Consider the following 13,852-nt stretch of genomic DNA (forward strand, 5'->3'; position numbering starts at 1 on the left):
TTTTTTTTTTGTCGTCTGTTGCAGATGCCAATTGAATGGCAGCCATGCCAGGGGTGATGAAAGTGGACAGTTGGGAGGACAGGCATTCTGTGAGCAGGTGAGTGATGCCCTTACATTTGTATTACAGCCTCGAATAACGGGGAACCAGCGATGACCTGGAGGCGCTGCGGTTCTAAAATTCTTACAAAAAAGTTCTGACTGCCTCCAGTAGGGGGATACAATGAAAATGACATGGCATCCTGACTGATAACAGGCGCGCTCCTGTATCAATGCTTGCTTTAGCTCTATGTGTGCAGCCAAACCTAATTCTGGCCATGTACATTGCAAGGAGCCTGTGTGCTCCAAAGTTCTTGCCTGCAGGTGCCCAGTCAAGTCAGGTGCTTGACATGTGTTCCTTAAAATGAGTGGTCAATTTAGCACTGCAAAATTCTAGCATGTCCTACTAAATTAAACACTGTTTCTTCCGCTCAATAGGCTGTGCATTACAACACTGTTGTTGGCCCATGAAGGTTCAGCGCTGGTAGGCCATACAGCGATAAGTGTTAGGGCAACTGCTACAGCCGTTGTGGAGAGCGTATGGGGCCAAAAGAAATATGTCATTGTAGAAGTCAGAGGTCATAGCAGTATTATAGTGGGAACAGGAAAGTAGTAGCTTTGCCATGTTGCCCAAGGTCGCCATCTATGGAGCTTAAGTTTATAGCGTTGTTTTATCAATGTCAGTCCAGCTGTCACTGTTTTGAGTGACGCTTAAGGATTTCACTTGAGAGACTTTTTAATTTAGACTTTATTATAACTTTACGGCATGTAAAGTATAAATGACAGCCCTTTCCTGCATTAGCATCAGGTTAAAGAGTCTAAACCCATTGTTTTATCAGCTGGCAAGCTTATGTCTCGTCATGTAACTGCCTGATTTGTTGTGTACACATTTGAAAACGTCATGTAACTGCCTGATTTGTTGTGTACACATTTGAAAAGTTATGCTGGTCTATGGTAACTGATCTATGGTGAACCAGGGATCTGTGCAGATTAGTGTTAGTGTCGTATTTTTGGCATTGGTCAGTGGTCTGCCTTTACTAATGAATGAATTTGCATTTATGGAAGTCTATTGTGGGTTTTTCTGCTAGTACAAAACAGCATAGTGTACTTGAAGTAGATATCACATCAGACTTTATTTATTGGCCATAGTGTCGCAGCCATTTTCTTGCAGTCGCATGCTATGCTCAGAGAAGGATTTGAGCAGCACACCTTCAATGAAATGCTCTTTCTTTTTTCTTCCTTACGTGACTTAGTTTTTCAAATTGTCAGACCTGGTGGCAGCCGGACTGAAGCTTAACAAGACACACACAACTACAAAATGGCATAGGTGAAAATAATAATAAATTAATAAATAAAAACAAGCAAGGACAGAAAAGTTAAATTAACTGCAAGATGAAACTAAAAAACTATAAGATGTTTACTACATGGTGCACAAGATCATCAGCTGTAACACGTATGGGACATGAAAAACTGCGCAATGTGGCCTTGGCAGCCAGTCATGTTCTGATAGCCGGCATCAGACTAGCGACCATTTTTCCACACATTATCCTGGTATAAACTAACGCTAATGGTAAAAGAAGCTTGGAGCAAATAATATATAGTGACTCATTTTGGAAATCTTACATCTTGTTTTATTATTGACATTTCTGTCATTAAAAGCAGATAAAGAATGTGGTTCAAAATACTGCACCTATTTATAGTAATACAAAATGCTTGTGCGCCTCATTTTTTACTCTGATGTTGATCTAATGTCACAAACTGGCAGCTCTGCAACTTCGTAATCAGCCAGACACTACTTCGCAGAATGTCCACTAAGAGTGATATGGAACCCTATTGCAGAGTCGCATTGTATAGCCTCGATGCTTAAGTGGGAGCGGGGTGTGATTAGGGGTTTCTATCTACCCGAAGGCATTTCAGGTTTATTTAGGCTTTCTTTCACCATCACTTTTTCATTGACTCCACCCATAGCTATCTTTGCACCAGTGTCGCCGGTCACTTGAAGAGGCCGGGTAATCAGTTGACATTGCTCCGGGGCTGATAACATGTGTGTTGAATGTGTAGAGTTGCATGGAGCGCTGCAAGCGTTCCCGAGATTGAGAGAGTTATCTTTAGGTATGTGGCAGAGATAAGCACCTAGTCCAGCCTCTGCGCAGGGGCGTTTTGTGCTGTGCTCTCGTCGACGCCTGATGGGCGCTGTGCCTTTGAGCCAGTGCACTCCTGCTGGCTTCTGGATTTCGACGAGGGGTGTTTGACGGCAACCGATGTGGTGTTGTTGTGCTTGCAGTGATTACGACCCCTATTTGGTACACAAGGACCGAGCAGACCTAGACATGAGGAGCTCAAGGTCGGCTTACTCCAATGGCTACAGCTCCGGTGAGCATTGCAGTGGCTCTCTTATTGCAATTTGATGGCTTTGTGTGCTTCTTGGTTGCCTTGCTGAATGTCTCAGCAGACGCATGTCACGACTTTAATATCATCACTATTCATCATCACCACAGCCTTGCTAACTGCAAGATAAATAAATCTATCGCCGGACGAACACCTATCCTATAGCTCTCAATTATCCTATCCTGCGCCAATTGTGTATGCTCTGTGCATAGAGAGAGCCTAATCTGGCTTTCATCTGCTTAATGCAATGCCTTTATCATTAGTGCTATCTGCTGGAAGTTGGGTGTGGTTAAAACAAAACGTGGAATGTCTGTTATAACTTCACCGTTTTAAATGCATTGGCTCATAAAAGAAGAGAGTTTGAAAATCATAAATAGCTGTTTGCAGTTTGCACCCATTTAGTTTAGGATGCCATTACTGTGCAGTATCAGTGTGACCGGAAGGTGACTAATAAAGAATGGTGCATGATCATGTTTTTGATGGACTAGCCGCTGATGGCAGCATAATCAGCTCAGTCAAAATGGCAATGATAGGTTATGAGATTTCATAATGTACATATTTAGTATGCTGGCTTTCACTTCCATCTATAGTCCGAATTGAGTCATCGCAGTATTCGTCATTTAAAATTTTTTGTTAGATACATGGTTCTGTTCAGTTGGTTGGTATCATAATTCACAGCTGGTACAAGACTGATAGATAAATTTATTCTATAGCGTGACCCTGTTTCAGTGAAAGAACAGCTCATTGAGATGTTGCATCTCATCTGATGTTCAACCTACTTAAAATGTTTAGTATCCTTCAATGTTTAATTTGTAGCTTCAGTATCTGCAGTATCAGGAACAATTACTTGTTTGTTTGCTGTAATGTCCCACCATGAATGGCAGCACAGTGCAGAGCTGGCATATTACAAATAAAATTTGTCCACCACTCAACTGCCGTGGTACCATGGCCCTGATTACTGTGGATAGCCGAGTTAAGCAAATGGATTTCAATATTGGCAGTACCATAATGTGAATACTACGGGCATTGACAGTGATTTACTCACAAACATGCTGTGCGCACTTGCTTCCATGTTATGATTATAAACCTTTATCTTTTACCAACAATGTAATAACCATGGGCTCAAGCTTGTTTATCTACATTTGTTGGCTCTGGATGTGCTGACATAAACATCTCTGCTTTCTTTTTGGTTCAGTTGAAAGCGCATGGTCATTAGAATTTAACTTCCGGACAGTTAAAAATGATGCACTACTTAATTTGCATTGCAGCATTGTCAGGGGCCTTAACCATGTATGAGTCTATCAGTAGCTGTCACAGGCTACTCAGGTCCCATTCCCATAACTGATTGCCAAATCAGCTGACTAAGTCAATCGAGAACAAGCATACTGCAGCAACTTTAGCCATCAGAATTATGTATAGTTGGTATGCATAGATAACATGATTACATTGCTTGGATACTAATTCCCAAAATTTTGAGCCATCACTTGTCATTGGAAAGTGTGGTATCTAAGTTTCATTGTGTACTCATCATTTGCGCTTCTCTTTCATAGATGCATTCGTTTCTTGTGCTTCCTAGTGAACTTTTCTGAAAGAAATGTTTGCCTAGCCTTCATGTACACCTCGACACAGATGACATAACTAGCCTGTTGGAGCGGCGTATCAATCCATTCACACCTGGTAGCAGTTATCTGCTGTTCATATTTGCAGGCGCTAATTAGTAACACATAAGGATGGGCAGACTGAAACCTGAATGAAATGATAGCAAGTAATTCAACGGCGCTTAGTTGCCAGTAAATGACCACACTTGCAAGGTATGCAAGAGATATGTGAAATTCATAAATTTTGAAATAGCAACTTGAATATCCTGCCATTCCATTCAATCCTTTAATCGAAGTGGTGCTATTTAGCTAGGTCTTTAAATTGCGTATCTGCTGTTTGAAAGCTCATATGTTTTCTCAAATAGCTTTGGAATAATCCCCACGGAAATCGAGAGGATGAATGAGTGGGTTTCAAATAAGCATATCTGACTGATGAATCTGAACCTGTGACATTTTGAAGATTGGCAGCATGCAGGCAGCTCACCACCTTCGGGAATTGAGTGGCGGGCTTCAGCCAGCGTTATTTCAAAACTATTTGATTCGTATTCAATTCAGTGGTATCACTAATAAATGCTTACTCATTTTGGTGACAGTCTCATTCATATTTGACATGGTTTCTAAAATCGGTATTCTCACACCCCCGAAGGCATGATTTTTCATTACACTGGAGCCAAATGGTGCACAGCTTTTGAGGAGGCTAACTATTTCGTAAAATTATATCTTGAGGTTGAAAAGCGGCCATTACTTCTATGCTTCAGTGTAGTGGTTCCTTCAGTGTAGTGGTTCTGAGAATTACACCAGGATAAGGGTGATGCATTATAGTGAATATATTCGCAAATAAATTTCTGAAAAAGGTGTAATAATAATGACGAAGATGTAAAGAGCTCAACGTTTACTTTTTTCTATTCCTCCTCAACACAGTGTTTCTTTTAACCTGCGGTAGCATCTATATAGGAGTCTTCTACGTAAAGCGCACAAAGGGTGGAGGCACAAGGAAAGTATGGCACACGCACATGCCATTGTGTGTGTTTCTGCTCTGTACATAGGAGATCCAACTCACCAAAGACTACACACTAGCAAACCTGACTGTAGCTCCTTTCTTAACAATTTCTTGACACAGTCTTGACAAGGTTGGAATCTGAGAGAGATGCCAGAGAAACGCAAGAGAATGGTGACAGGCTGGGTAGTATCCATTAACAACTGCCACTTTACTGGAACATTGGAGTGGTGCGCATGCTTGCGCGAGCTTTCTCAGGTGTAAGTCATGGCCATGGATAATCGCTGTATGGCTGGCATCTTAGGCTGTTGTGCAGCCTATGGCATCATTGACAGCAACAAAAGAGAGGGTGCCTCGAAAGTTGTGGGGCAGAGAGAGAGTGATCTATTATGACTTCCTCTTGCATGCCGCAGAATAATATTTCGCTTACATGTTCATTGCAGAATTGCCTACAGATCGCAAACATTTTCTTACCATGTTAAAGTGTTGCAGCACCCCTTTAAATGAGTAAAGATAAAAAATTTTGTAGTCGGGATAACTGGCAACATCGATTTTTGTGAACACATACACAGCATCTACAAAATATCAATGGCAAATGCAGCTTAAAACATATTTAAAATCAGTTTTAATGTACGTGCGCACATAAAACCGCAGGGCACAGCACTTCGCGACACTGACATCAACGAGGTGGGTCGTGAACATCCCAGAGAATAACAACAGCATTACGTCATGAGTTTCTGTTGACTACCATGCTCTTAATTGCCACACTCCCAGTCTTCCTTAGTTGCTAGTCATAGGGGTATGCTCTCCGTGTTGCTGCAAGTTTTGTCATACCTGTTGAAAGATTTCGTGAACTATCTGCATTGACTGTGCCGCACTGACTGCGCACGAAGTGCGAGTACAGCACCATGTCAAGTGCATACTGCGTCGTATCACTTCTTGCTCAACATATTCTTAGGTATAGCCAGTGCTTAAAGTCAGGCTCCCCCCCCCCCTCGGCAGGTCAAGTGTAGCACTGCAGCACCCATTTGACAGGCGCTGTAAGTGATTTTGCTACCATTAGTGTCTTGTAGTGCATTAGTGCCTCCAAATCCTGGTATTTTTCCTGCGTGCTTCTATTGTTTGACCTGTTTCACTGCCGGATCCTGTGATTCAACACTTCACTGATATATATATATGTACGAGGTGTGTTCAAAAAGAAACCTAACTTTTGAAATAGCGTGCCAACCGGCAGAGAGAACGCGCTGCGGTTACTGAGCGCATGTAGCGGCAGGTTTAGACAACAAACTGCCATTCGCCACGTTTCGCTCTGACCGTTAGTTGGCGAGCTACAGCCACTGAAGTGAGCACATGAACAAGCTGCTCTTCGGATTGATGCCAAAGTGACAATGAAGGATTTGGAAGAACAGCGTGTGTGTGTGTGAAGTTCTGCTACAAACTTGGGAAAACTTTCACAGAGACGTTTCAGTTGCTTAGCGAAGCATACGGGTAGGACTGTATGAGTCGCACGCAGTGCTATGATTGGTTCAAGCGTTTTCAAGACGGAAGAATGTCGGTCGGTGATGATCCCAAGCCTGGACGACCTTCCACATCTACAGATGATGACCACGTCGAGAGAGTTCGAACTGTGATTCGTGGAAATCGTCGTTTGACTGTTCAAGAAGTCGCTGACGAAGTGGGTATCAGCGTAGGATCATGTCATGAAATTTTGAGTGACTAACTTAGGATGGGTCATGTCAGTTCAAAATTCGTGCCGCGTTTGTTGACTGACGCACAGAAGCAGACCCGTGTTGAAATCAGCTCGCCAGTGCCAATGACGATGAAAACTTTTTTAAGAACATCATAACAGGCGATGAGACATGGGTTTATGGCTATGATGTTGAAACGAAAGTGCAGTCATCGCAGTGGGTGGCCAAAGGTTCTCCTCGTCCAAAAAAAGCATGCATGAGTCGGTCAAAAATGAAGGTGATGTTGGTAGTGTTTTTTGACTGCAAAGGCTTTGTCCATCAGGAATTTGTGCCACATGGTCAGACGGTAAACAAAGAAGTTTACCAGGGAATCCCAGCACGTTTGAGAGATTCTGTGCGCAGTAAGAGGCCTGAATTGTGGGAAAATCAGGCTTGGATGTTGCATCATGACAATGCCCCGGCTCACACATCGCTCCTTGTCCGCAGCTACTTAGCGAACCCCACCCACCATATTCTCCGGACCTAGCCCCAGCAGACTTTTTTCTATTCCCCAAGCTGAAAACCACCTTGAAAGGACGTCGTTTCCAAACCGTAGAGGAGATCCAGGATGATGCGAGAAGAGACCTGCGCGCCATTCCAGAAAGTGCGTATCAGGAGGCTTTCCAAAAATGGGAGGAAAGATGGGAAGAGTGCATTGCCAGTAGAGGGGGTTACCTTGAAGGGGACAGCACTTAAAATGTTGTACCATAAGCAGTAAAGGTCACAGTTGAAACTTAGACTGGTTGCTATAAACTGGGCTCCTAAATAATTAACAGCCGCCAGCTAAAGCAAACGCGATTTCGTGCCGGGATAACAAGATCATTAACTACTTATCACAACAGAAAAGACAAGATCCAAATTTTTTGTGCCAGTACTCCTTTAAGCTTTCACTGACATCAGTGAGTTTCGAAACGTCAGTTTTACTGAAAGGAACCATCGGGAAATGCTTAGCCCATTGGCGTCATTGCATTCCACCTGCAGCAGACCAGCACAGTGACTTTGGAGCTGAGGAGGCACCTTCGTACCTCCTGGAACACCTGGCCACCTTCTCTGTTGGGCAGCAATATGGTGAGCAAAACGTGCTATGTATTACCTCAGATGGAAAAAGGGCTCCGGCGTAGAATGTCGCATGTTGCTAGCAACTTGAGTAATGCATTTGAACCTTGTGAAAACGAACTCCCATCCAACAGGAAAATAATATTCAATATATGCAATAGAAATCAGTGAGAAACACTTTAAATAGGCCTATACTTCGTTATAACCACGTTTGTTATATCGAGGATCAACTGTATTGTGTTATAGTTTGAAACAAAATTTTGGTGTGAATTAAGAGAAACATTAGGAGAATCTGAGTGCTTGCAAGTTCTGTTTTAACATATGTCCCAGCTAACGCAGAACAAGTTAAAACGAAGCAAAGCCTCCTGCATTTTTTTGTTATTAATTAATGACCGTTAATTAATGAGCATTAAACTATTAACTTTTTAAAATAATGACAGTGATAATACAGGCTTGTACAGCACATTTGAAATCACCACTTTTAGTTTGTGGCGCATTACTGTTTCTGTATCGCTTTCTTCTGTGCTTCAAAGAAAGCCCTCAAAACCATTCAAAAGCATCTAAAAAGCTATGTAAAAGGTGGCGCATTGTGTACAGCTGAAAGTGATGTTTTCAAATGTGCTTTACAAACCTTGTATTAATATGGTGGTCATAAAGTGAATTACTATAAAGTTAATTATTTAATCACTATAAATTAATTAATAAGGACACAAAATATACTAAAGGCTAATTTACAATGCTCAAATGATACGTGTGGTTTCATCTGCCCAGTAGGTGTCCTTTTTTTTTAACTTGCTCCATCTTAGCTGGGACACCTGGTATGTATACTAGCACTGTTTTGCACCGTTTCGCAAGCAAGAGTTACAGCTGTCATGGCTTGTTTTTTAAAGTGATGTAACATATGAACGGCTGCACATTTTGCCTCTAAGCAAGGCTGCCAAGTGTTTGAAGTGGCAGTGGATGAACTGTGCATTTGCTGAAAGCTTTTCTGATGAGCCATTCAAAATTGTCTGCAAGAAAACACCAGTCCATTTGAAGCGAACCAATTACAGGCACTGCCATATGTTTTTTTTTTTTATATCAAGGATGAGAACTACCAGGCTTGTAACACAGGGAATGTCATGGTTAACACCACAGGTAAAATGCCTGCATTGTTACTCAAGTGTTATGGCGTACACATTCACTGACCCCGAATGTATTGCGAAGTGCCATTCTATTATTACAACTGAGGATTTGTGAAGTTCATTGTGAGTCAGCATTACCTTGAGCCCATTCCACACTTTTGCACCTTCCAGCCCTGGAGAGCCCCAAGGATGGGTTACGAAAGTTGTTTCAAATGGAGAAGTCCAAGGGCATCTGGACGCAGAAGATGAAGTTGAAGCTGGATCGCAAGTGGGTCATTATCATCGACTGCGAGAATGGGGTAAGTAAGCTTGGCCTCTTACCCTACCCCCACATAACTTCGCATCAGTAATTATCTACTGACTTAATGAAAATTTTAAAGTGTTTCCAAGTCATGTTTAGCTAAGAAAATAGACTGAAAATAGAAGTGTCTAGCGTACCTTACTTTATGCTGCACACTGGCCTCTGCATCACTAATGAATTCATGCGAGCAGTGTGCACTGTGTGAATAGAAGTATAGAGTGCACTTGCTCCAATTGTCATGGCTATTGTTATAGCACTACAATTAATGCCCTTAATGTGTACCTTGTTTTTTGCATGAACAAGCATAAGCTGAAGGAACCGCGTGGCCCTTAGGACGTCCAAAGAATAGCTGAAAACAAATATTTGCTTAAGAATTCAATAAGGAGAGAAGTAAAAATTCGAGGATAGGACAGAACCCAAGTCTGGCAGATCTACTGCATGAAATGTCAGTAGCCATTTCATAGGCAGACTTATCGGAGTGTACTCCGAAGTCGTAGAAATAGATTGTAGAAAGCAAACAAGCCCTGACAAGAAGCACATTTTACATGAACAATTTGCTGGTCTCTTTGTCACATGCAAAAAAAAAAGTGTGTCGAACAGGTTCTACAGTTATTCACTGCTCCTTGACAAGCTTTTTGACAACTGGTTCCTGCTGTTTTGTTCCATTGCTCCTTTTACCTCTTGGTACACAGGATGTGGTGGAGCGCTTTCCCATGAGCCTGATCAGCGACCCAACAGCATTCACGTCAGATGACCCACGAGAGCTATACAACAACATCCTGGTCTTTGTGGTCCAGGATGACCCGACCTCATCCAGCCAGCAGGAGCATGCTGAGATGCATATCTTTCAGTGTGTCCGCATCTCGGTAGGTTTGCTCTGCTGCGTTTGATATTGTGAGACCATGAAAATATAGTACATGAACAAAAATTTTGTTATAAAAAGATATTCAGCCACATTAAACCTTTTAACTGATAGTACATTTGACTGGTTGCTATCACACTTCAGCTTGGATCGCACTGATGCAGAGTCCTCTCAAGATTGGGGCCACAGAAGGCTTGCCCAATCTGAACATTCAACAACTTGCCAGTGTTATTGGAGGTTGTAAGCAGAAATTCGCCGGCACTGATTTTGTTGTAAACAAGCATGGTTACGTACAACATGCCCAAGTGCTTAAATCCCATCACAGCAGACGCCCAGCCAACACCAGAACTATGTCAGCTCTCGATTGCACAATATGAAAATGAGAGAAATTTTCAGCACTCTGAATGAACGAGATGAATGGGTTCAAGGTGCCCAATCTTGAGAGTATAAAGTGCACCAGGAAAGTGCTTTGGGGCAGTAAATGTGGCCAGGCAAATGTATCATCAGTGTATTCATTTGTCCGAACAGTTTTCCAGTTACTGAAGTAGCACTGCGGGCCCTTGTTTGTTGAAAACTTTGAGAGGTCATTTACAGCTCACTTTTGTTTTCACTTCTAGGCTAAGGAAGTGGTGGATGACATCAAGGCCTTCATGATGGGAAAGAGCCGAGGACGGTAAGACGAAAAATGCCTCTTGTGCATGCTTGTTTCCCAAGCTTCATGCAAATGAGTTATCAGTTCATAACTTTTTTTATTCATGCAGGTGATGCATTTAGTATCTCAAATGTAAATAACATTAGAAGAATACCGCACTGCCTGCACTGCACTTCTGGCACTGTTCCCATAAATGTCGAAGACCAAAATCTCATTGAAGTTCAAAGGGAAAAATACAGTGTAGACCGCTTACAACGTAAGTCGCCGGAGTCGCGAATATCCGCACTATACGCGGTACTGCACTATAACCAAAGCAACAATTTTCAAGGCCCGCACATATGCAAAACTTGCACCGAGCCGCCACACGTATGCGACAGTCGAGGAATGCGGCTAGAACGTTTGCATTCAATTTACAGTCGAATCTCGTTAATTCGAAATAATTCACGCGGAGGCGCCCCCGACCGGCATTGCTCCGGCACCGCCATAGAGTAAAAGCTTAGGAGAGACCCCTCAATGTCCCGCGCGAAGAAAAAAAAAATGCGGTGGAAATTTCGCGCTCTCTCAAATGGCAAGGTCGCCGATTCTGTGTTGCGCCGGAAGATGCGTGTACGTGCCGACGTCTCAGCCATGCTACCGTAGCTACGCGTAGAAAATGGCAGTGAACCCTTATTTCTCCTTTATGCTTCCTCTACTTTCTAGTCACGTGTTGACCTTGTACGCTGCGGCTACGGCGCAGAGGGAAGCAGCGGCGCTGTCCCAGGTCAGCTAACGAAACTGCCCCACGCCGGCAAACGCCCGCTTCCCGATAACGGCAGAAAACGAAACTTCGGGGAGCTGGCGCTGGGCCGGCTGGAGCGGCGGCGCCTGCACGGCGGCGGGCGCGCACGGTGACAGTCGAAAGTGAGGGAGTTACAAGGGAGGGCGAGGAGAGCCACTGAAGCGGCGGAGTTGCCGAGGCGAAATCCGCTTCCCTGCCGCCCTCCTCCCTCACATTCCACAGTCTCCGCGTGCGCCCTTCACCGTGCCGTGCCGGCGCCGCCCGCTCCCTGAAGTTTCGTTTACTGCCGTTATCGTGAAGCGAGCGTTGGCCGGCATTGGCAGTTTCGTGCCCCTCGCTCGCTATGCGCGCCGTAATATTTCACGGCTCGCACTCAAGATTCTGGTTTCAGCCTCACTGGCTGTTCGTTCGCACCACATGCCCTTCTCCTCCACTTCGTCTCTCTTTCTTCCTCAAGCACTCCTTGGGGCACCCGTTTGAGGGGAGCATTCGCAGTCTCCGCTGACTTCCGTACTCCCAGGCAGCCGCACTGTAACCGGTATTTTGTTTCCCGCAACTGCACTGTAAGCGATACGTGTATACATGGAGTGCTATGGGAAAATTAACGGGAGTCTGAAAAGACCGCACTATATCCGATCCTGCACTATAAGCGGCTACGTTATAAGTGGTCTATACTGTATTGGATGTTGCGGAAAAAACACGCAGTCTCATTTTGTCGTCAGATTCTTCCTGTACATTTGTCGTTGTCATGCCTATCAGTCTGACTAATGCAACATTTCCCGCTAGACAAAAGCAATTCTTAAACCACTCCGCAAATACACTTAACAATAACAAATATTAAGTAAAAAGTAGCATATTAAGTAAATAATTTAATCCGATACAGGTACTTTTTGTTAATTGGTAAATTATTTATTTCGATTTATTATGCAAGTAATGTCCGCCTTTTCGACCATTCCAGTTTATTCCGTGTTCTTGCATGTATCGTGCCTCTTTGTCCTTAGTCACTATACCCTCCCCGTTTAGCATTTTGGAATTCCAATGAGTGTGTTGGATCTGCCATCTTTGTTATAACACATTCTCTTTCCCTTTCTCTCCTGGTCACACAGGCGCAGCAGTCATGACCGAGGATCAGGCCTGCCCCCACCGCCAAATGTGGCCGCCCCCGAGCCTCCCGTCAATGGCGGCATCAACGTGCGCGAACAAGTGAGCATCTTCAACGCAGTTGCTGTGTCACAGGGGTCTCCGCCACCGCCTTCACATGTACCCATGCACCGCGGGGGACCTCCACCTCACGACAAGATAGAGGCACATCACGCACGAGGGGGTGGCTACGCACGCGAATCGAATGACGAGACCAGCTCAACGACGAGCGAGAAGTACGAGCGTGACGTGGTGAGTAACATTTTCGAATTCCCAGTGATGGAAAGCACATGGCAAAATAAGCATCACCGAAGCATCTCATTATTTGTTATGAAACATATTGCACACTCAATAATCAACGCAAATTGCAAGAAACAAACAATTAAGAAGGTGGATGGTTATCGAACACACAGTAAAATGAGCCATATTAAAAATAGCGTTACATCTGGTAGAAATGAGATCAAACCGGTAAAGCTGAGCACCACATCATAAAAGTAACCACAATCACATATAACCGTTACCAAAGAAGCAGTTCATAATCGGTATGAGATCTAAGTAATCTTAGTCACTTTCACATTTTACCGATAGTCTGCATGTCAGCTTCAGAAATACAGCTAAATGAGCGATATATTTTAAATGCCAGTTCTTGTGGCAGAAATGAGATCAAAGCCAATAAAGCTGTGCATTACAATGTAAAATTAACCAGTCACATATTACAGTTGCCACAGCTGCAGTTGGTAGTTAGTATGAGATCCAAGTAATCTCACACACATTCCGCCATAGGCACCGTGGAGACCGTGTGCCTTGAAAAATGCCTCGGCAAGCTCGGCTGCAGCCGAGGCTACGATTGGCTTCACTGCGTTTTCAAAAATGATGATAGTATACAGCTTGCTTTCGGTTTCTTTAGGGCTCACCGGTTGGTCGCACGGTTGAAGTTGCTCGTCTCTATTCTCATAGCGCCATTTCGAAGCAGGTTCAGAGCACTTACAGTCAAATCCCCCTACAACGAATGCCGCTACAACGAAATTTCCGCCACAACGAAGATTTTCCAATTCCCCGTCAGCTGCCCATAGAAAATAATACAAAAAAAGTCCCTTCATAACGAAGGCGTTTTATTTGGTATTTCTGCTTCAACAAAGTTTTCGAGAACGAAACTAAGACTGAATTGAAATTGAAACTGCCGAGTAGTCAAA

General features: G+C 43.6%; 1 protein-coding gene and 1 long non-coding RNA gene across 4 annotated transcripts in view; one reads left to right on the forward strand and one right to left on the reverse strand.

Moving 5' to 3' along the window:
• Positions 1 to 13,852, reverse strand: part of LOC125941437 (uncharacterized) — a 95,340-nt gene that overhangs the window by 78,831 nt on the left and 2,657 nt on the right. The window lies entirely within an intron of this gene.
• Positions 1 to 13,852, forward strand: part of LOC119433931 (epidermal growth factor receptor kinase substrate 8) — a 57,159-nt gene that overhangs the window by 8,900 nt on the left and 34,407 nt on the right. For 2 of the 3 annotated variants that reach the window (XM_049658627.1, XM_037701222.1), the window contains exons 2-8: positions 25 to 97; positions 2,321 to 2,409; positions 7,728 to 7,814; positions 9,098 to 9,225; positions 9,920 to 10,093; positions 10,707 to 10,762; positions 12,626 to 12,911. In XM_049658627.1, the coding sequence (XP_049514584.1) occupies positions 36 to 97; positions 2,321 to 2,409; positions 7,728 to 7,814; positions 9,098 to 9,225; positions 9,920 to 10,093; positions 10,707 to 10,762; positions 12,626 to 12,911 (882 nt within the window). In that variant the 5' untranslated portion in view covers positions 25 to 35. The remainder of the gene's footprint in view (positions 1 to 24; positions 98 to 2,320; positions 2,410 to 7,727; positions 7,815 to 9,097; positions 9,226 to 9,919; positions 10,094 to 10,706; positions 10,763 to 12,625; positions 12,912 to 13,852) is intronic. The other variant, XM_049658628.1, reaches the window with a different exon arrangement.

The sequence above is a fragment of the Dermacentor silvarum genome, chromosome 11, assembly GCF_013339745.2.
Source record: "Dermacentor silvarum isolate Dsil-2018 chromosome 11, BIME_Dsil_1.4, whole genome shotgun sequence".
Taxonomy (NCBI): domain Eukaryota; kingdom Metazoa; phylum Arthropoda; class Arachnida; order Ixodida; family Ixodidae; genus Dermacentor; species Dermacentor silvarum.